Raw genomic sequence first — 22830 nt, 5'->3', positions numbered from 1 at the left:
AAGCCTTCGTGTTAAACATTCAGTTTAAATTACGAGAGAGTACTCATCGAAAATCTCTCGTATCTTGGACTAGCGGAGGTGTTTTTGTCGATTTCATCGTTTTGTAGTGTTCAGTAGCATTTTTATGAATAAAATTGGTAAAAAATGTGCAATGTAGTCTCCCCGTTTTGTTCGCAGCCCACACATACGATATTTTTTTTTTATTTCTGTTTCTGAAATTGAACATTTCCAACCACCAACTGCATCCACACTTGGTTGGAACTACGCTCGAACGATGTGCACCGAATTGTATCGCGTTCAAACTTCAAGTTCGCTAATCGCGAGAATTCGCTTCTCGCGAGATATTCATTGCATATCACCACACCTTCTAGCCAAACGCATGTGTGCACGTGTTAGAAAATATCAATATTATTTTGATAATGTTATTGAGTTTTTCAAAGTTGTATACAGTGGCGACGAACAATTGTATTTTTGACACCATGCACGTCAACTACAGGTTTTACGCTATCGGTTTAACGGTTGCTGTGCTGTCTGTTTCTTGTACAAATGGCAGGATACTTGGTGCATGTGAATAGTTCAACTCACCTTGGCAGGCATCAAAAATTAAATAGAGGTCACTGCTCTATGACAGTTGTGACCTCTCAGCACGGTACAGTGACATTGTGATATTGTCGCTTTCTTCAATGTCAGGGGCGGATCTAGGATTCTGGAATAGGGGGGCCGGTAAGTTGGCCGAAGGCCAAGTTCGCAAGCGCCGATGTCGCGAAGCCCTGTTTGTTGTTAAAAATAGGGGGACCGCGGCCCCTCGGCCCCTCTAAATCCGCCCATAAATGCATTGCAAACTTTTATTTAAAACACCAACTCACCAATACCAATATTTTTTTTTATATTATACAAAAACAAATTGAATACATTTTTCAACGGGGTGGGGGGATGCCGGACCCCAAGAACCCCCTCTAGATCCGCCACTGGATTAATAATGGAATTTGTATGTAATGTATGTAAAACAATGTATTAATCGCTCGGCCCTGTTCGACCGCCACGGTCTGTCAGACAGGTATTTACTCCAACCATGGCGATCTGCAATATGCCCAACTACAAATAGTTTCTCTATATGTATTGTCATACTGTTGACACGTTTTACAGTTAGAGCCAATGTCATTTGTAATCTGTATTTAAAAAAATATACTCTTAAAAGTGTAAAATAAAGAAAAAAACACAAAGTTCAGATTTTAAAGCCCTGGACGTGTTTCACTTGAATAAAGCATGCAATTAAATGTAAAGAACAGTATAGTGCGTGTAACCATATGGCACCTGAATACAAGTTCAAGCAAGTTCAAGCTGTAGTGTGGCCTAAAAACTGCTGATTCACTATTTGATCGCACCAACCGAAGGTATTCAAGTTACACGGACGTATACAAGTTTAAAGTCTACTGTGAACGCATATCTGCCGATTCATTGTGGGCTTTCAACAAAGCTGCTTCCTGTCACAACAGTTTTGTCGCCGTGTGACCGTTATACCTTAATATCATGCCTAGTTACAAGCTGCATTATATGAACGGGCGTGGTCGTGCCGAAATCAGTCGTTTAATATTCGCCTTGGCTGACGTTGAATACGAGGACAAACGTTACACGCGCGAGGAATGGGTAACGGTGAAAGAGAGCGGACGTAGGTGATTTTTAACTATATTGATCAACCACTATAAACTGAAGGGAAGGGGTGACATATACATTATGCGGACAAATCTTCACATCATCGTTACGTCAGCATTTTTTATTTCTTACTACTATATTTACCATACCGTACGTATACTCCCCCGCAACATGACTCGTCTATACAATGGTGTACAGCAATACAGTGACCCCTCGCTAAGTCGCGATTTCGGCTTAGTCGCGGGTACTTGGATGGCTCCCAAAATTTATTTTGTTTTTTGACGGCAGTTTTGAAGTACAAATACCAATGTTTCGTTGCATCGTGTATTTAACTAACTGTTAAAGAGACAACTTATTTTTAACACCTACTGTCCGTCACTTACTGAGATACAATGGGTGACGGCAACCTTACTCAAGGTGTCAACAGGGGTGTCGAGTAGCGACCGTACGTACTTCTCGGCCTTCGACATACTTCTATAAAACCCGCTACAATGAGTTGAATTTATCATTCCGATCTCTACTCCTGTCAAGAAAAGGTGAAACCAAGTCACGTGATCTAACAGTCGGCGAGTCCACTATCCGCGACTTAGCGAGGGGGCCACTGTATTCCAACTGGCAATTAGCATTCCAGACAAGGAATTCTGTTTCAGTTTGAACTATTAATTGTATACATATTATCGGAGATGAAGGGAAGTGTTTATTATGCTGATTATAGTAGAAACTTCTTGATCCAGTTTAAATTATGAAATTCAGCGAAATTTATAAAGATAAAGAAGAAAATGACATTGTTGCGCCAATTGTACAATATTACAGTACATACAATTTCCTGAAGTTTCGCATAATTATTCAAGTGTGTATTAATTCCAAATGAAGGTTGAAAACAACTTGACCACTTACAAGCGGTTAACATATGCATAGCAGTAAATCTGTCAATAATGGAAGGGAACCCTGCTAATTGGTCATATGACAATGACGTAACGAAATGGCCTTTATAGTCCATACAAACTTAGTCTTTAGATTTGTTCATGCGCGAGGGTTTTACAGGCTAATGTTATTAATTTATTAATATTGGCATCGATAGTTTGAAAGTTAGTTTTATTTTTCACTCCAAGATATTATTGTTGATATAATCCTTAGTTTATACTATGCGTTGAAGTAATACACACCAAGTCAATGGATTACATTTCTTTAAATTCATTAGTGTTTCCATTCAAGCAAGTACCTGTATTGGAATTCGACGGCGAGGTGTTAGCACAAACAAATGCAGTTGCTCGTTACCTTGCCAGCGAATATGGTAAGTAGGTTGCGTACAAGTCTAGGGTCACCTGGGGGGGTCACTTGTAATAAATGGAGTGGGTGTAACACGTTAGGTTAAGAATCCATACCCACTTTAGCCGTTGGTACCCACTTGTATGGATACCAACAGTCTCGTCTGCACATAATTACACATTTTCTATAGAACACGCCCTCCAGTGACCAAGTGATTATTTGACGTAAATAGGCGACACGAAGGAAGTTTAAAGCGTTTTTAATAAAGACTATATCTGATAAGATTTTACTATGTTGTAGATGACGAAAGATTACATAATCAAACACAGTTGTCGTTTTGAAAATAATCTTTTTACCATTCACGTCATTTCACGTTCCAAAAGTAAATCGTCAATAGAAAGCACGAAGAGTGCAATAATGTGACATATAATATATATATATATATATATATATCGTAAACATGACTTTTTAGCTAGTATGTTATTTTAGCTAATTTAGCTAATCTGTAATTTCGCTAATTCAAGATGTCACTTATGTAAAATATAGAATATAGTATATTCTCACAATGAGACTGTTGATACTTTAGCTAAATTGAGATTCAGTTAATTCATGCATGGAGTCAAATTCGCTAAAATAGCATGTAGCTATTTAAACATGTTTTACAGTACTTTTATTATAATTGATTTATGTATAGTAAACGTCAGCGTCTATAGAATTTCCTGAATCTTAGATAAAGTTTATTATTTAAGTATATCAAAAGGAAAACTGTTTCAAAAGTAGCATAATTTGCCTTGGCCAACACGTTACAGAATCGCAATGATACCATTCACAAACGTATGAGAACTCACTTCATATACACGTTACCGACAGGAAACGTACATTACCAATGCAAAAACAGTTGTTATTCATTCAGAACGTTCCCCGCAACATGTTTTGCCTTTTCTTTGGCTGGGTATCTTTGATTTGTTAATATCAGGTTACATGGGCAAGAACAATTTGGAGAATGCTAAAATTGATATGATTGTCGATATGATGAAAGAGTTCGCCGATGGAATCCAAGCCCTTTGGTATGAAAAGGACGAAGCTAAACAGGTATGTTTCTTCTTCAGATTACATCTAGGTAAATAATTTACGACTACATTGCAAAAAAATAACTGTATCGGTGTTATAAATATGAGTTGTCTGATGGGAAAAGATGCGGCCAACTCATCAGAGACAAATTAGATCATTGTCTATAATTTTAATTGTAGTTATCCATGTCATTATATATTTAAATATGCCGATGAAAATGAATTATATTAATACAGTGACAACAATTATATCGGGTTTATGAATCAGTGCGATTAAAATCTGATGTATATATAGGCTATATTTTATTTATACATAATTTGTTTTCAGTTCTGATATTTCATTTATTGTTTCTTTCACTTGCCGTTTTCTGTTTATATGTAGTGTATATCGATCGCCAGAACTTAGAAACTAAACAGAAATAACAATAAATAAAAATATGGGAAAAAGGAACATGTACTTGCATTGGATTGAAATATGGTTCAGAGTAATATGAAATTGAGTGTATCTTGAAATATAAATGACGTACCCAGCAATCCGGTTACTCGAAACATCTTAATGTGTTTTCATGATTTTTACGTGTGTATTCTGTATGACTTTTATTTATTAGGCTGAAATGATAGAAAAATTTAAAACCAAAACAATGATCCCAGGATATTCAGCAATGAAGAAAATTCTTGCTGCAAACGAAGGTGACGGTTTTTTTCTTGGCGATAAGGTAAGCTCACATGCAAGATTAGCTGAGTAATACAATATTAGGACGATCAAACGTGAATTTAATATCACAGCTAGAAAGTTGTGAAGTAATGAAATGCTGAGTTAGATAACGGAAAATATGGGGTCTGATCAAGAGATAATAATGTGTACGGCGACAGATTAAAAAAATGATAACAAGTCATCACCACTTATTTGGGTGGTTATGGAAATAGCAAACTTATTGAAACAAATTTTGTAATTAAATGTGATAAAAATAATTTATATGTAATTTTGCTGTTCACAGGTAACGATGGCTGACCTCAGTTTTGTCACATACAATGAATTTATCGTGCAGAAGATTCCGGATGCATTGGACAATTATCCGATGCTTAAAGAATTAACAGACCGTGTACTCGCGTTGCCTAAAATTGCCGAATGGGTGAAAAAGCGCCCAGAAACGACATGGTAGAAGATACAAACACAAATAATTGTAATGCACTATAGTTATCGACAAATATTTTAATTTTCACTTCTACAAAGTAATCGGCTTTTATCTCGTGGAGTTTTCATCTTGGTTTATTATTATCCTAATTGTGTAATAAAAATTACCCAGAGGAGATCAGGGACCCATAATGCACCTGTCTGTAACATTAATGACATATTGTGTTTCTTTTAGTGTTTTGTTATTTCCAACTTATTAGCTATTAAACTCATTCAAGGGATTAACAAAGAAAGAAATGGAAACATACAGAATACCTATCTTCATTTGTACTGATGTTTGCTTGAAACAACGGCTTGTGAAACTCCATCACTTTATTAGTACGGGGGAAACGTGCGTGGCTTTGCTTAGAAAACATTCGTTGTATAAACAGGTTGTTTGTTTTGTACAACATGTTTACATTACTAGTGATTACAGTTGAGGTATCCTCGTAATATTCTCATATTATCACATGCACAATCTATTCCCTCTGAAAAAACAAAAGCTCTACTCAAATAATATGCTCGTTCACCATATAAACAGTGCATAGGTATTTGATTTAAGAATAATAATCCCGACAATACAATCGATACTGTAACAGAGATATAAATATTATTAGTCATTTATTGTCACAGTGAATATGATCTCTTAAACAAAGTCCCAAAGAAAGGCATTTAAAAACAAATGAAAAATTCATATATCTTTCGGAACAAAAAACAAACGCAAACATGAAAACAATGATTGTTATATGCAAAATAGTATTCTCTGATTTGTTTCTTCTTGCCTAGTTCGGAAAAATAATCGTAACGCAAAAAAGTATTGATCATTTGTAAATCACTCCTTCATTACTGTCCAGTCGAGTAATCAAATTTCCGATCAAAACTCCGATCAAAACATGCCATGCCCCTATTTCTTTAAAAAGAACATACAACAACGAAAAGTATTATTATAGTGAATATTATGCGTGAATGAAGCTTACATTGAATACTGAAATCAATTTTAAATATTTAATTTTTAAAATCGAATCTACAGGTTGAGCTGTTCAAAGCCGATCGATTAAACCTCGAGAACTTTGCATTGCAATGCACTATAAAAACAAGTATTTTAAAACTTGACACATTTTTGTTCCCACTTAAAAATCATCAAGTGTTTTATCATTTATATTTTTTGAATAATAGATTAAAAGTGTCTATAATCAGCATAATTATGAAAAAAATTATGCAATGAAAACACTTAGTCAGTGTTTTTGATTGCACCATTTCGGAAGTGTTTGTTGTCTATAGCACATTATGTAAAGTGTCCCCATCTGAAACATGTATTGAAATGTGATTATTATCACAACACTTTTAGAACTTATTCACTATACACACATTTTGGAAAATGTTTATGATCATTTGAAATAGCGTCTCAATAGAAGATATGTTTTAATGACATTATAAGGAAACTGCCTCTTGAGAAATCGGGTGGCACCGACGGGATCAGTGCCGAGCATTTAAAATACGCCAGCTCTACACTGAAGTGTACACTTATCTATGTGTATTACAGCAATCATAATTCATGGAACAATTCCTCAACGTATGACAAAGGTAATTTTAGTGCCAATAATTAAGAGTAAGAATAGTGATGTCACCAGCCTGGACAATTATCGCCCAATAGCAATAACATCAGTGTTTTCTAAAGTCTTGGAGCGAGTACTGCACGTGAGGTGTGAATCCTACATTGACACTCTAGATAACCAATAACCCTAAAGAAAAAGCTCCAGAATTGCAGGAGAATACAATTTACAGTTTTGTTGTATCACTTTTCATTCTCTAGATATTCCACTTTTCATCGTTATTATGTAGTCAGCCATCTTGATTTTCAAGCAAAGGATTATGGGTAAAGTATGACATCATAGAATCTGTTGTCAGAAATTGAGAAAATGATTTCATCTATAACTTCAAAAGTTGAACTTCAAATTGGCTGAAAGTTTAGAAATTGGTAGCATACATGTACTGGTGCCATCCATGCTTATAAAATAGTTGTCATGGAAACAGAACTGAAAATATTTATTTTTATGTTTTTCTACCAAATGCTAAAATTTCCTTATATTGTATACAATTTACCAACGTGAGTAGGTTATATAGGTGATATATCACATGTTGAGCAAAAAAGGGGACAAAAAGTGTCATTCTATATTTCACAACTAAAATATTGATTTTTATTTTTTTAATGTTTTTAACAATATCTTCATTTTATGTGTATTTGTAAAATTCCAATTTCCATTACTATAATTATATACATGATTAATATGCACAACGAAAATTTGAACTAATTCGCATCAGTTATAGATGAAATAATTTTCTCAATTTCTGACAACAGATTCTATGATGTCATACTTTACCCATAATCCTTTGCTTGAGAATCAAGATGGCTGACTACATAATAACGATGAAAAGTTGAATATCTAGAGAATGAAAACTGATATAAAAAAAGTGTAAATTGCATTCTCCTACATCTGTGGAGCCTTTTCTTTAGGGGTCATTATGTTGTTTGGATTGAGGTTCCCTTTAAGAAGAACACTCAACTTATTTGTGTATTCTTGTTCTCAAAGAAATTGTTCGTCATTATAACACCATGGGAAGTAATATGTCTGTGTGTTTCCTCATGCTTCCAAGGCTTTCGATAGAGTAAATCATTGGACGTTGTTCAACAAACTTGTGCATCGGAAAATCCCCCCATTCATTACTCGGCTCTTAGTGAACTTGTATCAACACGATCATTACTGTGTTAAAGCGGGAGGGTCGTCACCTGCGCACGCGCGGGAATTGAGTCCCAAGCGACGATAACAACACATGCTGAAAACGCAAAGGCTCATGGGTATACGCTTGTTTTTAAACAATGACACGCTATGGCCATCTGACGCATGCGCAGGTGACGACTCCCCCGCGTTAAATGGAGTAACAGCCTGTCGCGGTTCTTTGAGGTTACCAATGAAGTTCGTCAAGGTGGTATTATGTCACCGACTCTGTTCAACCTTTATGTAGATGACTTAGGTTGTGAAGTATTAAAGCTTGTATATGATTGTCAGGTTGGTACCAAAATTGTTAATAATTCACGTTATGCAGACGACATGTGACTTTGTGCGCCCTCTATCAAAGGCCAACGCAAACTTTGAAGTACATGTCAGCTATATGCTAACGATCATGATATTATTTATAACACTGAAAACAAAATGTATGTATTTTCATAACCGCCATGAACCACTAGTGATATACCACTAGTTTATTTATTTATTAAGAATTAGAATTTGTTGAGTTATTTAATTACTTGGGTCACAAAATTACTCCTGATCTTAAAGATGATTATGACATTGATCACCAGAGACGTTTGTTTTGTGTTCGTGCCAATCTCTTGTTGCGAAAATTTGTGAAATGTAGCACTGAGGTTAAGCAATTGTTATTTAAAATTTACTGTTGTAGTTTTTATTGCTGTCAATTATGTTCGTTTCGAAAGGCTACACTTACTAATGCCATGAGGGTTTCATATAACAATGCTTTTCGGATTTTTTTGGGGGGATATCTCTATGAGTGCAGTGTCAGTACAATGTGTGTTGTGAACCGAATACAAACATTCCCTTGTTTTAATAGAAAGTTAGTATCGTTCTTTACTGAATGCGTTTGTATATCTACGAATCACATTGTATCTATAATATTTAATAGTGACATACGTTGGAAATAAAATAAATAATAATAATAATAATGAAGTGTTTCAATCACAAACTTTCATAAACTAATCTTATAAATCCTCATATATAATGTACACATTGAGTGTTTAATCTTCGATTTGACTGGTGTGCTGGCAATGCGCATGCGTATACTTGAACTTTGAGCCGAACCGTCAATGTATGACTCTAATTTAACACGCAATTGTTTTTTGTTCACTGGTAGCTTGTTTTTTGTTCACTGGTAGCTACTTGCAGCAACGCAGACGCAATATATATAACAACTTTCACTTTAGTAAATGTTTATTATGTCATATTGATATATTTCTATAACTGCATTCGTATCAAAACATTGTTTCACTTGGTTATATTTATTACTATTAAACAAACAATATGGACTATATGAATCATGTATTCTACGATTTTCCAAAAATCTGATGTGTCGAGTTTCTTCAGATTATTCTAACAGTGAAGTTTCTACACACTTGACGGGTGTGTTCTCATCAGATAGCTCACAAAGTGAGCCGGCGTAAAGTGTGAATAATTCAAGTGGTTGAAAAAATACACGAGACATTCGATCGCTATGAACAAACGGTTTAGTTTGTGGCGGTCTAACAACTTGCAATGACCCAGCAAAACAGATGAAAGTCAATCCGTGAAACTATTTTATCGACAATATTTATATTTGAATAAATATGATTTTTTAAGAGCCACTCTTTGTATATCTGGTATATTTTATATTTTGCAGGTTGTACATAAATTTACGGAAATTAACGCTCTAATACAGTTCATCTCTGAAGTTGCAAAACAGCAAATTTTGAACTGACCATCGTAAAACTGCTGAATCACCCGTCAGTGGACCGCAGCATATTTACATTAGTAATACATCTATGTTCATGGTCAAATCAGAATGTTTGTTTTCAGTATCGAGTCACGTGTTGTTTGCTAAAAAATTACAGATATATATATGACAAAGAGCTTGATATTGTCCGTATTTCTCAGTTAAGCGCCAATCATGCCAAATTACAAGCTCCACTACTTCGACATACGAGGCCGTGCGGAGCCATGTCGTCTTATCCTGGCCGCTGCGGAAGTTGACTACGAGGACATACGTATACCTATAAAGAATTGGCCGGAAGAGAAGGCTAGCGGCAGTAAGTATTATACCATATTAGATAGAATGAAATTTGTTTTCAAGATTCAATGGCAATTCGCGAGATCTGTTTAGAGACTCGCACATGGACATCAGTTCAAGGACAATCGCCCCGAACAAACGCTCCAGATATTCGTCCGGTCAAACAGCACGTTGCACAATCGCTCCTGACATTCGCCCAGGCAACCGACCCTCAAAACTCTGGTAATTGGATATGCAATACTTCAAGAAGTATAAGTGACTGACACATGCACTTCAGTGTAACATCTTTAGTAGTATAATGCACTGTCATGATTGCAATTTTGCGATAATGGCCAAAGAGCAGCATATATCACAACTCGATCATGAACATTTGATGAGTCACGTCACCGAGTTGACAAGGGTCAGATCAGACTTTTTTTAATCCTTGTTTCTCGAGTTTTTATAACCAATTTTTTGAGGAGGGCGGAAAAAATAAAATTATATCTTTTTTCCATTAGATTTGTGTGATTCTCAAAGAATTGTAAGAGAGAGAGAAGAAATGAAATAACATGTTATTCCATGTATAACCTTGTTACTCATCTGCGCGAGACTTCGGTACTTTGATCATGATACTCCCACAAAAATGCAACTTGAATTTGTTATGCAACGGGCGGTAACAAAATGAAGATAAAAATAATATTTATTTAGCATTTTTTTGCGCTTACAAGTCGGCGGGCGCGAGAAATTACGCTGAAATAAAATTTTATTTTTATTTCATTTTCGGCTCCTGTTCATTCGGCGGGTTCGCGAAACAAAGGATAATAAAAGTCTGGCCTCATGCTTGGTGGCAAGTTGGTTGGTTTGTTAACACATATATACAATAATTGTCAAGATAATACATACAGTCTAAGCAACAATTTGCAATTGGTTCCTACTATACTTGTATTACAGAATATCCATTGGGTCAGCTACCATGTATGGAAGTCAATGGTGTGATGCTGGCCCAGTCTAGAGCTATTGCACGTTTCCTTGCCAACGAGCATGGTAAGTATTAGCCACTCATATAGAACTCGGATTCACATGATTCCACTCACTAAGACAGCGAGTGTTATATAAGGGGTGGATACTTCTTAGCAAATGATATGAAATTATCTGATAATACTACTAATAATAATAATAACTTTAATATGCAACTTGACCATCTGTGGGTTTAGTAAGGTAAAAAATGATTAAAAATTATAATATAACCAATACACCATGTGAGTTGATTCAAGCTCGACCGTCGTCGTCATTTTATATTTTCGACTTCTAAACCACCACCACCTCATGACTTTTGATGAGTCATGCCACCGATAATAGTGAATATTCGTTTTAGATATAATTTATAACAAAAATACATTTTTGGATTATTGTTAAAATTTCTTGAACATTTTTTTGATATACACATTTTTAAGATTTGTTTGTAAGAAATGATATTATCAACTTTGCAGAACGTGTAAGACTTACTGTTTTCATATTTACATAATAAATACAGTATATTATATTGGTATGATTGTAAGCGTAAGATGATATCTACGGGTCTAGACTTCTATTTTTTTTGCATAATAATAGCTAATGTAACAGTACCGTGTCATTCACTAAACCTACATACAGGATTGGCAGGTAAAACGTCATTGGACAAAGCACGAGCTGATATAGTGGTAGACACCTTGGGAGATCTTAGTCCGCATATGGTTAAAATGGTCAAAGAGAAAGATGCTACGAAAAAGGTAAACACGGATTTTACATTCAACAGACACAAGCAAGGGTTTATTTCAAATCATTCAGAGAAGATTCAATACGGAAGCAAACATTCTAGCTTGGAATCGACACTGGATCAAATATAATATTGTGGGGAGTTCACATTGATAACGTGCGAATCTCAACAGTGTAGCCCGGGCGTAAAACAAAACAGATTAAAAACACCTATTACTTGGCTCGACGTAACATGTTTTCGAATTTTGTCCATTGTACGCGCTGTCTGAACATTTTTCTGGGCTCCCGGGTTTATTATCAGACCCGATGACGGCGGATAATGGTAATAATGGTTCACGTTGGTGATCATCACTCGTGTCTGCTGCCGCCAATCTAAGTGATATATATATATATAAGTGATGGATTATATACAGTTATTATAAATCATGAGAAGGATTTATGAGATAAGCGTATGCAATTCTCTCAAGCAAGTTTGGTGGTATGTGATGAAAATATTGTGAAAAAAACTCGTGCTTTTTGCGAGTATTTGAAAGCGAGTCTATTTCGTAAGCATCAGATGAATACATTGCTAACGAATAGCGTCATACAACGCATAGTATTGCTAGAAAAACATTCGGAAATGAAGACAAACAAGTTTTGTCACAAAGTCGCTAGATATTCATATTTCTAGAATGCATGCGATTTCGCGATCTTATCGCCATTTGTATACTTGTTTTCAATTTTCACACAGTCGTCATCGTATATCATAAAATGTCATAACTTAAGCTTATAAATCATCATATATATACACGTTGAGTATTTAATCCTTGAATTGACTGGTGTGCTGGTGATGCGCATGCGTATACCAGATGCGGTGGCCCTCTACACTAGAACACGCAGACGACACACTGAATATGTAAAATATATGTAAAAAAATCAATACCGGGAGGGTTGCATGATTTGTCGTGATCAAATTTAGTTTCGAAATTTTTAATGAATGAATAAATTATGTTGATTATCAATGTCGTCATACTTATTTGGCTTGTATCGTTAATTCAGGCGGAATTAGAAAAAGAATATGCCAGCACTACATTACAAGCATGTTACAAGAACCTTGAGAAGCTCCTCATTTCAAATAATGGAGGTGATGGATTTTTCGTTGGAGATGAGGTAGGAAAATGTTAATCTGCTAGTCTCGACGTTACTATACCAACATTAGGATGATTTATGCAAGACGAGTTTTGGAGAAAAGGTGTCGTTCGCTTTATGCAATTCAATGCATTCTGTCACATTGGTAAACATGGATATGTATTTATGAGTAGTCTACAATTCAAACATATTCTAAATAGGTCTGATAAATTGTCTGTAATTCTGCAAAATATAAATAACAACGTTATTGTGATTTATATAATTCCACAGTTAACATGGGCTGACTTGGTATTCATGAATACTACAGAGATTCCAATAACCGGACATGCATCATTAGACGAATTCCCAAAACTAAAAGCGTTATACGAGCGTGTGAAAGCTCAGCCGAAAATTGCCGATTGGATTGCGAAGAGACCGGAGACTTATAACTAGTTGCTCTGTCATGAATTTGTTTTTGCGTATCTGTTAACCGACTTAATTAGTTGATTATTAGCTGAATTGCTGTGTTATGTCTGTCATCGTTCAGGTCTATTTGAAGTTTTGGACGGAACTTGGCTCAGTGATTTGGAACTAATTACAAGATACCGTCGCTATTCTGACATCCGTAGTTATTAATGTAGTGAACGATTAATCAAAAGATATGACGTATTCAGTACTTAGTGTGATTGGCTTTATGATTGAAGGTTACGCCCTAGAGTCTTTTTACTGCTTTGTAATTGGTTAGAGTTTTGAAAATGAATAAAGAGAGTTTGAGTTGGTCTTGGCGAATACTCCACGACAGACGCAGTCCTAGAGAGTCGAGTGCAGTCCTGGGCAGTCGCAGTCCGAGAGAGTCCAGGGGCGAGCCTTGAGAGAGTCCAGTCTTGGGCGAGTCTTGGTTCAGCCTTGCGAGAGTCTTGGGGATTTTTTCCCCAGGGCGCTGTGTCTTATAGAGTGCTCGATTGACCGACTAAGACGAGAGTTGAAACGTATTTCGTTGTGTGTGTCTTATTTGACTGTAAAGTTAAAGTGACTTTCCCGATCCCGTACCTCAAGGGGACGAGATATAGAGACGAGACGAGTTTTACCCCTGATACAGTGTGGAGAACCCGAGAGAAAGAGAATTTACCCCTGACAGCTCACTGAACGACTGTGAGCACATGTACACTCGATGTTGCTATTATTTGGTTTGTGTTATACATATACATATCGCCTTTTATATCACGCTTTGTAAAGACTAATAAATGCATTCGAAGATGTCTCGCAGCACCACGTGATGTGGATTAATTTAATGAAATGCGCTGAGTGAATTTATTGAGTTGAGTTAATTATTACAATCAATGAGAAGACTTATCGAGGGTGTGCGTATATGTTCGTATTTCATTAAAACCGTTAAAACTAATTCAAGTTGTTTGAGGTGTGAATTGGAAGGGACAATTGAAACAAATGATCCTGGTTTATTATCGTGAAACTATAATTTAAAAAGACCACAAAAAGCGAAATAGCAGCTAAATTGCAGTGAAAAAGAAAATGAATCGACGTCACTGTTAGTACAAATTTGTTGGTTGTTGATTCAAATAATGTATTATGAAATCTGGGGACTGTTGAGTGACGATCACACATTTCGAGCTCAGAATAACGCTTATGTGTCATTTATTATTCAAAATGCAAGTCAGGTCTGCATACTGGCTGTCAGGTCAATAACCTTAATTTGTGTTTTTTTCCATTTTCAATATCCAATACAAAGCATATCAAAATTTATCTCTAGTATCTGTATCTATGTAGTCCACGATAGTATATGACGGTCACCCGTGTTTGGAACAACGTAAATCGATTATTCTAGATTCGATAATACCGGAATTTTGAACATTCAATTTGTCTTTATTCGAAATGCTCAGTTATTGGTAAAGTAAAATGTTTCTTCTGTTAGAGGCAACTACAAAACTGTTGAGATAGACTTCGTATGCGATGTCTGCAGCGTTTTATGTAAGCGTTTCCTTCGCCTGGGGGATTTGCGTACATGTAATTTATGGGTCTCAATCTGCATCTAGACATTATTCACAACTTCTGAGCACACAGGAGAAAGTTATGGACAAGTTTTAGGGACATTGAAAATTGCAAAATCGTTAAATTGTTTTTTTAACATGCCACATGATGTACGATTGCCACAGTGACTAGTTACAACTAGATGTGACCATAACTTTAGGGAAATATAATCTATTGGTAATATATAACCTCCAGTAAAAATGTATGCAATTTTTAGTTCGGAATTACCGACTTATGGAAATATAATAATGCGAAGAAACAGCTCACTGGTAAAACCATGTATGTAATACTATGTTTAAGTCCAGTGGTAATAACTATATTAGCGTTTAGTATGTGTACATGCTTAGCTTACAGACGTCATCCCTCCAGAGTTCGTTCAAAATATTATCCCTGACTCTCTGGCACCAGACTAACTGGTGATGTAGGTGAAATTATTACCTACATAACCAGTCATTGTATTCAATATTATATGTACATATACGCACATATAAAAATTAAACACGTGATTCGAACTCACAACCAATACTTGTCCCGTGACAACAAAAGACTCCGAGTCAGCAATCGATCTTACTTCAATCTATGTGATATTTTCCCAATAGATTACTCACTGGAATGACATGTGAACTTGTATCAAGTAAGCATGAACACTTTACTCCTTCAATGAAACAGAATTCCCGCGATTAAACCCGAGCAATCACTCCCACAATCTGTTCTCGTTCATTTCAAATACCTACCCTATGACATCAGTTCCGAGTTCCCTGTCAGCTACACTGCGGCTAGTATGAGACGTATGTATGTCTCTATGGTAATGTACAATTCCGTGCAGAGGTAATCGTAATAAAGTCAACTACTGCCTTGGTATACAAAGCTATATTGACCAATAACCAACCCCATAATAAAAAAAACAAACAAACACAAAACAGAATACCAATAGTCCAATACATGCAAGTAAATTAATAATTTGCTCGTACCATAAATACCAAGTGAACCAAATATCGCTTTCAAATATAAACCAATCTCACTTGACATAAATTTCAGACGATACGTTTTACATGTGTTGTACAAATATCACCCAAGCCAACACTCAGTTAAAGCATTAACGTTCATAAACTGTTGTTTACTTTGAGGCCTTCTGCGGAGTGATATGCCACTGTTATATATATGATAATGTACCAATTTTCATCTGTGAAACTTGTATCTATACTTTTTCTGAGGTAATATGGAAACAATATATATATATATATATATATATATATATATATATTCATCTGGAATGATCGCCCTCAACGGCATCATTTTATTATCAACATCATCTTCTAAGTGAACATATTACATTAACTGTAATTGTGACGTAGGAAAAATAATACGCATACTATTCTGTTATCTTTCTTTCTTAGATAATACTAGCCAGAGACGTGACTCGTATCAAACAGTCCCACAAACACTTGGTAAACTTATATTTTATTTCCCATGCTGATTTAATCTATAATTTTATTCTCTATTTTCAATTAACAGGATAAAGATCCTGGGTATTTAATTGGCACAGTACGTGTCACAGATAACGATTCTTAGTTTCCGAACGCAGTAATCATGTATTAAATTGATAATGAAGAGGTGACGGATATCAAATTATCAACCACAATTAACAAACATACCTAACATACATACTCACTGTGGACGGCGAAACATTGTACTATACGAATTGTGTGGCAAATTAACATAAATGTCATTGTTATTTTATGTTACGATAAGTGTGTAAAAACGTTTGTTGTGTCTGTACGTGAGCTCAACTAAATGTTTCATATAGAAAGATTCACTGGTGATATCACGCTACACAAAATGCTGGATTACGATAAAAGAGACGTATACCAAATAAATGTCGTCGACCGTAAGTGCAACTAGTGATGATATATGCATATGTCACATACATAACTCGTCACATCGGTTAATATATTTATTGATAAAAAAATAATTCATTAAATTATACTTATGGCGAAAACGGATATTCTAATATTGTGCTTTAACTGCTATATAATGAGCAGATTAATATATAACATTAATTATTTTATATATAAAATACATGGTACACAATGCTGTTTACAAACATATCAACTTCACTAAATGCTTACTTTGAAAAGGATTTGTTAAAGCGTTAAACAGTTGTGATTCTTAATTTTTTTGTTTATTTGACTATAGCTACACAACGATGTGCAAATCTTATCGAAATATAATAAGGAAATGAAACATAGAAAACTAAGAGCCGAGTTGTCGCCATTTTGTTGAAATCGATCATGTAGTGAGGACCGTCGCAAATCGTGACGCTCGACGCACACAGTTATGAGAAATGACAATAAAATCATCAGTGAGAGGTCATTAGAGAGAGCCTTAGCCTCTTCAAAATGACAACATAAATGACATTTCGCCTAGGAGCCCCAGTCAACATGTTCCGTAATTCTTGAGATTCGCTTAACAACTTTGAAGACCTGAACGCAACCCCATCATCATCTTTTTTTTTGCTTGTAAGTAATTTAATGTATAATTTCAGTATATACTGCTCATGCGACACTTTCAGTGTCCATATTTCAGCGATGGTCTTTACAAATTTTGACACTAATGAAACAGGAAGAGTTTTATCAATCAGAGAAACCATAATTACACCTAGTGCCGCTTTGATACACCATTATTTTAACTTCGTGCACTGTTACGCATATAGTTAAATGAAATGTCATTCAAATCGACAATTGTCGTTGTAAAGTCGTTCGTAATCTCGATCATAATAAAATCTCTCAAAATCATAATCTTCATTGATAGACGACTACAGAGCTAAACAATTTTATATCGACGATTTTAACGGCTTTTGTGTCACTCATTTACGCCAAGCGTTTAGAAATGCTTCATCGCACGACTTGTAGAAAAGGTATTTGGTTCAATGACAACTGGATAATTCATGTTTCCAGCCACCCATTTTCATTGTCATTATGGTTTTCGGGTCCAGGGGATAGATCCCATCCCTCTGTCTTCTTCAACCAATGTGATAATACATTTGTCAAGTTAAAACTTCCCTCCAGTGTTTTCTACGATTCCAGGCACCAGTTCGATCGAATACTATGACATGCATAACATCGTATTGAGTGGATTGACACGGGTTGGTGAGTATAGGTAATGCGATGTGGTGTATGTTATAGCGTAGCTGTATATTAATATGAGAATGAACATATATTACTCTGATGTATCCACAATCATGTGTAGTTCCCCAGCTATTATTATTTTTGTATAAAAAACGTGTTATTATTGCAGTTTGCTTGGAGCAATATGGATGACCGACTGTATGTATTATTAGCACGTCATTGAAACTTTAAGCTAGCATTTAATATGACCTTTTCCAGGGGATGTGGTTTATACGCTCATAGCGAAATATGTCGATGATGATTGTATCAATGTTTTTGTTGGCGAGGGGAGAGACTATTTCGCACGGGCGTCCAGCAACTGTACACATATACACGTAAATCTCATTAAAAAGTTGGATTACAAAGTCAGTCAAAACAGTTTAGGTAAAACAAAATAGTGTAAATGAACAGACCACACGCTCAACTGCATAGTTTGGTTAAATGCAACACGAAATTATCTGATGTGACAAAATATTGTAATTAAGGTTGCTTGAAAATCTTCCATTTTAGAGTACAAATACGAATAATTGCTACGATCGCTGGACTGACGTGGCAGGCTTTTATATTAAGTCATCTTCGTTCTTAGTTCAGGACATGATTTCATATATTGTTTGTGCTTTGTACGAGGTCGTTGACGTACACACTGCGATATTGGACACAATGTACACAATTCTTGCTTAACCGTCCAACTATTTCCGTCGGAACTCGACAAAAAAAGTAACAAAATAAAATCCTTTGTTACTGTTAATGTGTACTTTTAATACAAATGGAAGGAAATTTGTCTGAGGCTACTCTTCCAATATTTCCTAAATTTGTTAAAGGTAAACGCTTTGCATGCCGTGACATTATATCTGTATGACGGTCACAGCGTGCCGGTAAGGAGTACATTATTCTTATAATTCTGAAACATGTCTGGATCTCTATAATATAATAAATATAAACTAATTTATATCACACATCTTTACACTCGTTGAAACTTTACAAAAATACTAACAAGAAAATAAAGCGTAATAAAAAAAAACAAAAATATGCTAAAAACACAATTTAAACAAACACATAAAGATGACAGACTGCCCCATTTATGCGAACACAAAACATGCGCGATATATACTGGACAATCTAGTCATTTACTTGGCAATCTAGGGGGCCATACTTATCAGCTATCATGTGAGAACGTTGGTGGCGTGCACCGTAATGCAAATGAAAGAGGAAACGTAATGCACTAAGAGGAGTAACAACAACTTGATTATATTTGTGCATATCAGTGAAGAATGATGAAACTCAACTTCCTATTTTTTTGTTTGCTGTCGATCATGTATACCGTTGCAATTGCAGGTATGAATGAAATCACTATTCAATTAAATACCCTGTATTTTATACAATTTAAGGCGCAAATGTCATTGCTCGATATCACACGTTGAAATTAGCAAACATACTCGAGTTAAATTCAAAGTTATGTCGTCAATGTTAAAGAATACTACACATTTAATCCATGTACTCTTTTGTCCTTAGTACGTGAGCACAAAAACGGCTGGGCAGTGAGGAACAGATATTATACTGATAGTGGAAGTCAACAAACATTCGTTGATAAGAATTTGGTCTTTAACCGATCAGGTCAGTGCCCTCCAAATGTGTTTACTCACGTAAAAGGAGGTTTAGTTTGATGTGATGCTGACATTCTTACTTACAAATCCGAGATCATAGCAAATATTCGTAAAATACGCTAAATTCATTGAGTTTCTACTGTATATTGCAGTCAATATTGGTTAAAGCGGGGAGGTCGTCACCTGCGCATGCGTCAGATGGCCATAGCTTGTCATTGTTTACAAACAAGCGTCTACCCATGAGCCTTTGCGTTTTTGGCGTGTGTTGTTATCATCGCTTGGGACTCAATTCCCGCGCGTGCATAGGTGACGACCCTCTCACTTTAATATTTTTTTCTGGATCATCAAGGACACAGAAATACACAGAACACGAAGTATCCGATTAACTTATCATGTTATTCAATGTATTTCCCTTAACGTGTATTTTAATACTTAAGAAAGCCATGAAATGTGAGTGTTAGATTTTATTCACTCTAAGTATATCACTGTTTGTAGGAATAATAAACAAGTGGAGATTCTACAGTAGAAAAGCAGGAATCATAAATCTTCAAGTATGGCGCCCTGAATCTGAAAATGGATGTAGAATGACGCTTGTTAACCAGACGACCGTTGACGTCGATGACAATTTCGGGCGATTACAAATCGTATGTTTTTTCTCTTAAACTCATTTACATCGTCACGATTGTTGATTTTTTTTAAAATCTCACAAAATTATACTCTGTTTTGTTTGAAGATAACTTTGCCAGATGATCAAAGAATCAGAGTTAAAAAGGACGATTTGATTGGATGGAATAATCCTGGTATTGGCGTGATAACTTGGAATACCGATTGGTCATCAAATGACCAGCACCACTGCTTCAAATGGGGACTCAAACCTGAGATTAATCATGTTTATGATCTAAACCATGATATTACGTGGGGACCTTCTAGAGTATACTCAATAATGGCGATTTTCACAGGTAAGAATATTTGAACGATTGTCAGTAAAGCGACTGCAATTTGGAGTTGCAATATAACTCATTCAGTCGTTATGAAAGAAATTGACAAACAGTGTTGGATACCTCTATCCAGCATTTATAAGACAACAAATGATACGATTGGTAAGTTTGAATGTATTTTTATTTTGGCCTATTTTCAGTCATTTAGTTGCATGTATGAATAAAAATCTACCGTGTATAACTTTGTAATTTCAGATTTGCAGGATAACGTGACTAAAGGTATGTCAGTGTTTATATTTTGTAGAAATGTCTCAACGTACACTCGAGAGAATGAGAACAGCATACAGGACATTAACTTACCATTGATTCTATTGTTATTTACATAGGAAAAGAGAGAAGCAATATGTCTGTAATGAAAACCTCGTCGTTCAATGAAATTCAGATTGGGGGTGTGAAAATAACAGCGGATGCTATCTTTGAATTTAAGTGGCAATGATGATAATTAATATAATGAGTGTGACATTTCGAAACTATTGTGCTTTAATTATCTCGTTTTCGTACTGTTTCTATATCAGAATGCACTCTCGATCAATTTGTGCGGCGTTTATATTGTATCGTTGATGTGATTACATATTTTTAAAATCATAACACAAAATACAGTAATGCGCAAATATAATATTATAGGAACACAATAAATAGGAAAAAATAATATAATATTCCTTTCTCGAGTGGCATGTACATATTTAGCGTGATTCAGGAAGCCTGTTACACACGCGGATTCCTAATCATTAGATATTCATGCTTATAAGAAGTTAGAAGTAAGTAATATCTACTGTTGACAATATAAGTGACCGTCTCATAAAAGATAAATAAGGAACGCTTGATATTCATTTCCATTTTTTCCTACACGGATTTCACAAAATCAGTCTTACATATTTGTGATGTAAAACGTTCCCCTTGAACTCCCGTTATATTATTTTAAACAACAAAGTTTCGCCATTGCCTGTCTATATTTAGTTTCTTTAGTTGTATGCGATATTGTTCTTGTTGCAACATAATTTTCAACTTACAAAACAACTTCAGTGAGTCTTTCGAGCGAACTTTACCAAATCAATTTGACAATGATACGGTTTTTAAAATTTCTATTCAAAGTAGAAACTGAATTACAAAAGCAATCGTCACATGTTCGACTGAATAGAGGACATTACCAAACGACGAGGTTTCCTTTCGATTGCGTCAGCATGTATTCACTCATGGAAAAGAATTGGTGTTACCTTAATCCATGTTTAACTGAAAAAACTATTTACTTTAAGTCGGGATATAAAGATCGGGTTACTAGTATATAAGTTGTTGATCAACTAACGTTACGCCATCAAGTTAATTACATCAAAGACGAGGACAACAACGCCATCAACCTGTAAAATTATTATACTCTTTGTATTATTTTAAATAGTGCCCTCTTGTGTTTGATAATATTTTTAAACAGTCTATTTTTTTAAAAAGTAATAGTGCCATCTACGTTGGAAATTGCAACTAGAATAACCAATATTAGCGCCCTCGACGGGTCTCCATTTTCAAAAGCCACGGCGTGGATGCCGGGATGACTGATCAATTATGTTTGTTGTTTTGTTTGTAAATCATATATTGTAAACTCTATTCAAATATTTTGATCATGTATTTATGGAGAGAGGAGTGGTTAATTGTCATTAAAGTTGTACCATGTACATCTGGAGGTATCAGAATGGATAATTGGGCTTCGTATAATTAACCAGAAGAGGGCGTGTCACAGCTCGCAACAATGTTTAAAACTACAATTGATATGCTGGTCACTGATGAACTTAATCTTTTATTCTGTGCAGCATTTCCAAAAAAATGGCATTTCAATCAGTGATATTTTAATATGTAGGACCCACACGAGAGCGTAACCGTGACTGGAGATCAAATATCTGAACAATGTAGGACAATAAGTTACCCAGCATAATAATTACCCTGAGTAATATCAGAACAATCCGCAGTAATCTGGGACATCTGTATTTTAATAGTGTAACATCAGAATAGACCGAATAGGGTAAATTATCCAGTATTCTTCCTGGAAAACGTCCGTGATTTTTCCCAACCGGGCTTTTCAATCAATTGTAGAAATAAAACGACCTTTGCGTTTTCTCCAGTTATTGTCACGTAATGTGTAAAATAATCAATTACATAAATAACTTTGTGTCGGGAACGCAAGCG

At 35.3% G+C, this 22830-nt stretch overlaps 3 protein-coding genes and 1 long non-coding RNA gene across 4 annotated transcripts; all 4 read left to right on the top strand.

Annotated features, from left to right (window-relative positions):
* Positions 1-1530: 1530 nt before the first annotated feature.
* LOC100375458 (S-crystallin SL11-like) lies at positions 1531-5319 on the top strand. Its single transcript, XM_085493762.1, has 5 exons — positions 1531-1669; positions 2855-2947; positions 3836-4014; positions 4601-4708; positions 4991-5319. The coding sequence occupies exons 1-5, from the start codon at positions 1531-1533 to the stop codon at positions 5153-5155; spliced, it is 684 nt and encodes a 227-aa protein (XP_085349888.1). The 3' UTR covers positions 5156-5319.
* A 4518-nt stretch (positions 5320-9837) lies between these two features.
* LOC100375606 (hematopoietic prostaglandin D synthase-like) lies at positions 9838-11867 on the top strand. Its single transcript, XM_002731447.4, has 3 exons — positions 9838-10021; positions 10933-11025; positions 11635-11867. The coding sequence occupies exons 1-3, from the start codon at positions 9883-9885 to the stop codon at positions 11865-11867; spliced, it is 465 nt and encodes a 154-aa protein (XP_002731493.2). The 5' UTR covers positions 9838-9882.
* Positions 11868-12774: 907 nt separating this feature from the next.
* On the top strand, positions 12775-13639 carry LOC146730908 (uncharacterized). The gene is made up of 2 exons (XR_014927423.1): positions 12775-12885; positions 13135-13639. It is a non-coding gene; the product is annotated as an uncharacterized LOC146730908 (long non-coding RNA).
* A 5730-nt stretch (positions 13640-19369) lies between these two features.
* LOC102809931 (uncharacterized) lies at positions 19370-21274 on the top strand. The gene is made up of 6 exons (XM_085493761.1): positions 19370-19391; positions 19569-19670; positions 20156-20304; positions 20394-20619; positions 20854-20877; positions 20985-21274. Exons 1-6 carry the CDS (start codon positions 19370-19372, stop codon positions 21092-21094), a joined length of 633 nt encoding a protein of 210 aa, XP_085349887.1. The 3' UTR covers positions 21095-21274.
* The last annotated feature ends 1556 nt before the right edge of the window (positions 21275-22830 follow it).

This window comes from Saccoglossus kowalevskii, chromosome 19 (assembly GCF_978046115.1).
Source record: "Saccoglossus kowalevskii chromosome 19, keSacKowa6.1, whole genome shotgun sequence".
NCBI lineage: Eukaryota > Metazoa > Hemichordata > Enteropneusta > Harrimaniidae > Saccoglossus > Saccoglossus kowalevskii.
This window is presented reverse-complemented; position numbering and strand designations above follow the sequence as displayed.

Coding starts and splice junctions, on each gene's coding strand:
- LOC102809931 (XM_085493761.1), top strand. CDS start 19,370: ATGTATACCGTTGCAATTGCAG. Junction 19,392..19,568: donor GTATACCGTTGCAATTGCAG/GTATGAATGAAA, acceptor TTTTGTCCTTAG/TACGTGAGCACAAAAACGGC. Junction 20,878..20,984: donor GCAGGATAACGTGACTAAAG/GTATGTCAGTGT, acceptor TTATTTACATAG/GAAAAGAGAGAAGCAATATG.
- LOC100375606 (XM_002731447.4), top strand. CDS start 9,883: ATGCCAAATTACAAGCTCCACTACTTCGACATACGAGGCCGTGCGGAG. Junction 10,022..10,932: donor GGAAGAGAAGGCTAGCGGCA/GTAAGTATTATA, acceptor CTTGTATTACAG/AATATCCATTGGGTCAGCTA. Junction 11,026..11,634: donor TTTCCTTGCCAACGAGCATG/GTAAGTATTAGC, acceptor ACCTACATACAG/GATTGGCAGGTAAAACGTCA.
- LOC100375458 (XM_085493762.1), top strand. CDS start 1,531: ATGCCTAGTTACAAGCTGCATTATATGAACGGGCGTGGTCGTGCCGAA. Junction 1,670..2,854: donor AACGGTGAAAGAGAGCGGAC/GTAGGTGATTTT, acceptor TAAATTCATTAG/TGTTTCCATTCAAGCAAGTA. Junction 4,015..4,600: donor AAAAGGACGAAGCTAAACAG/GTATGTTTCTTC, acceptor TTTATTTATTAG/GCTGAAATGATAGAAAAATT.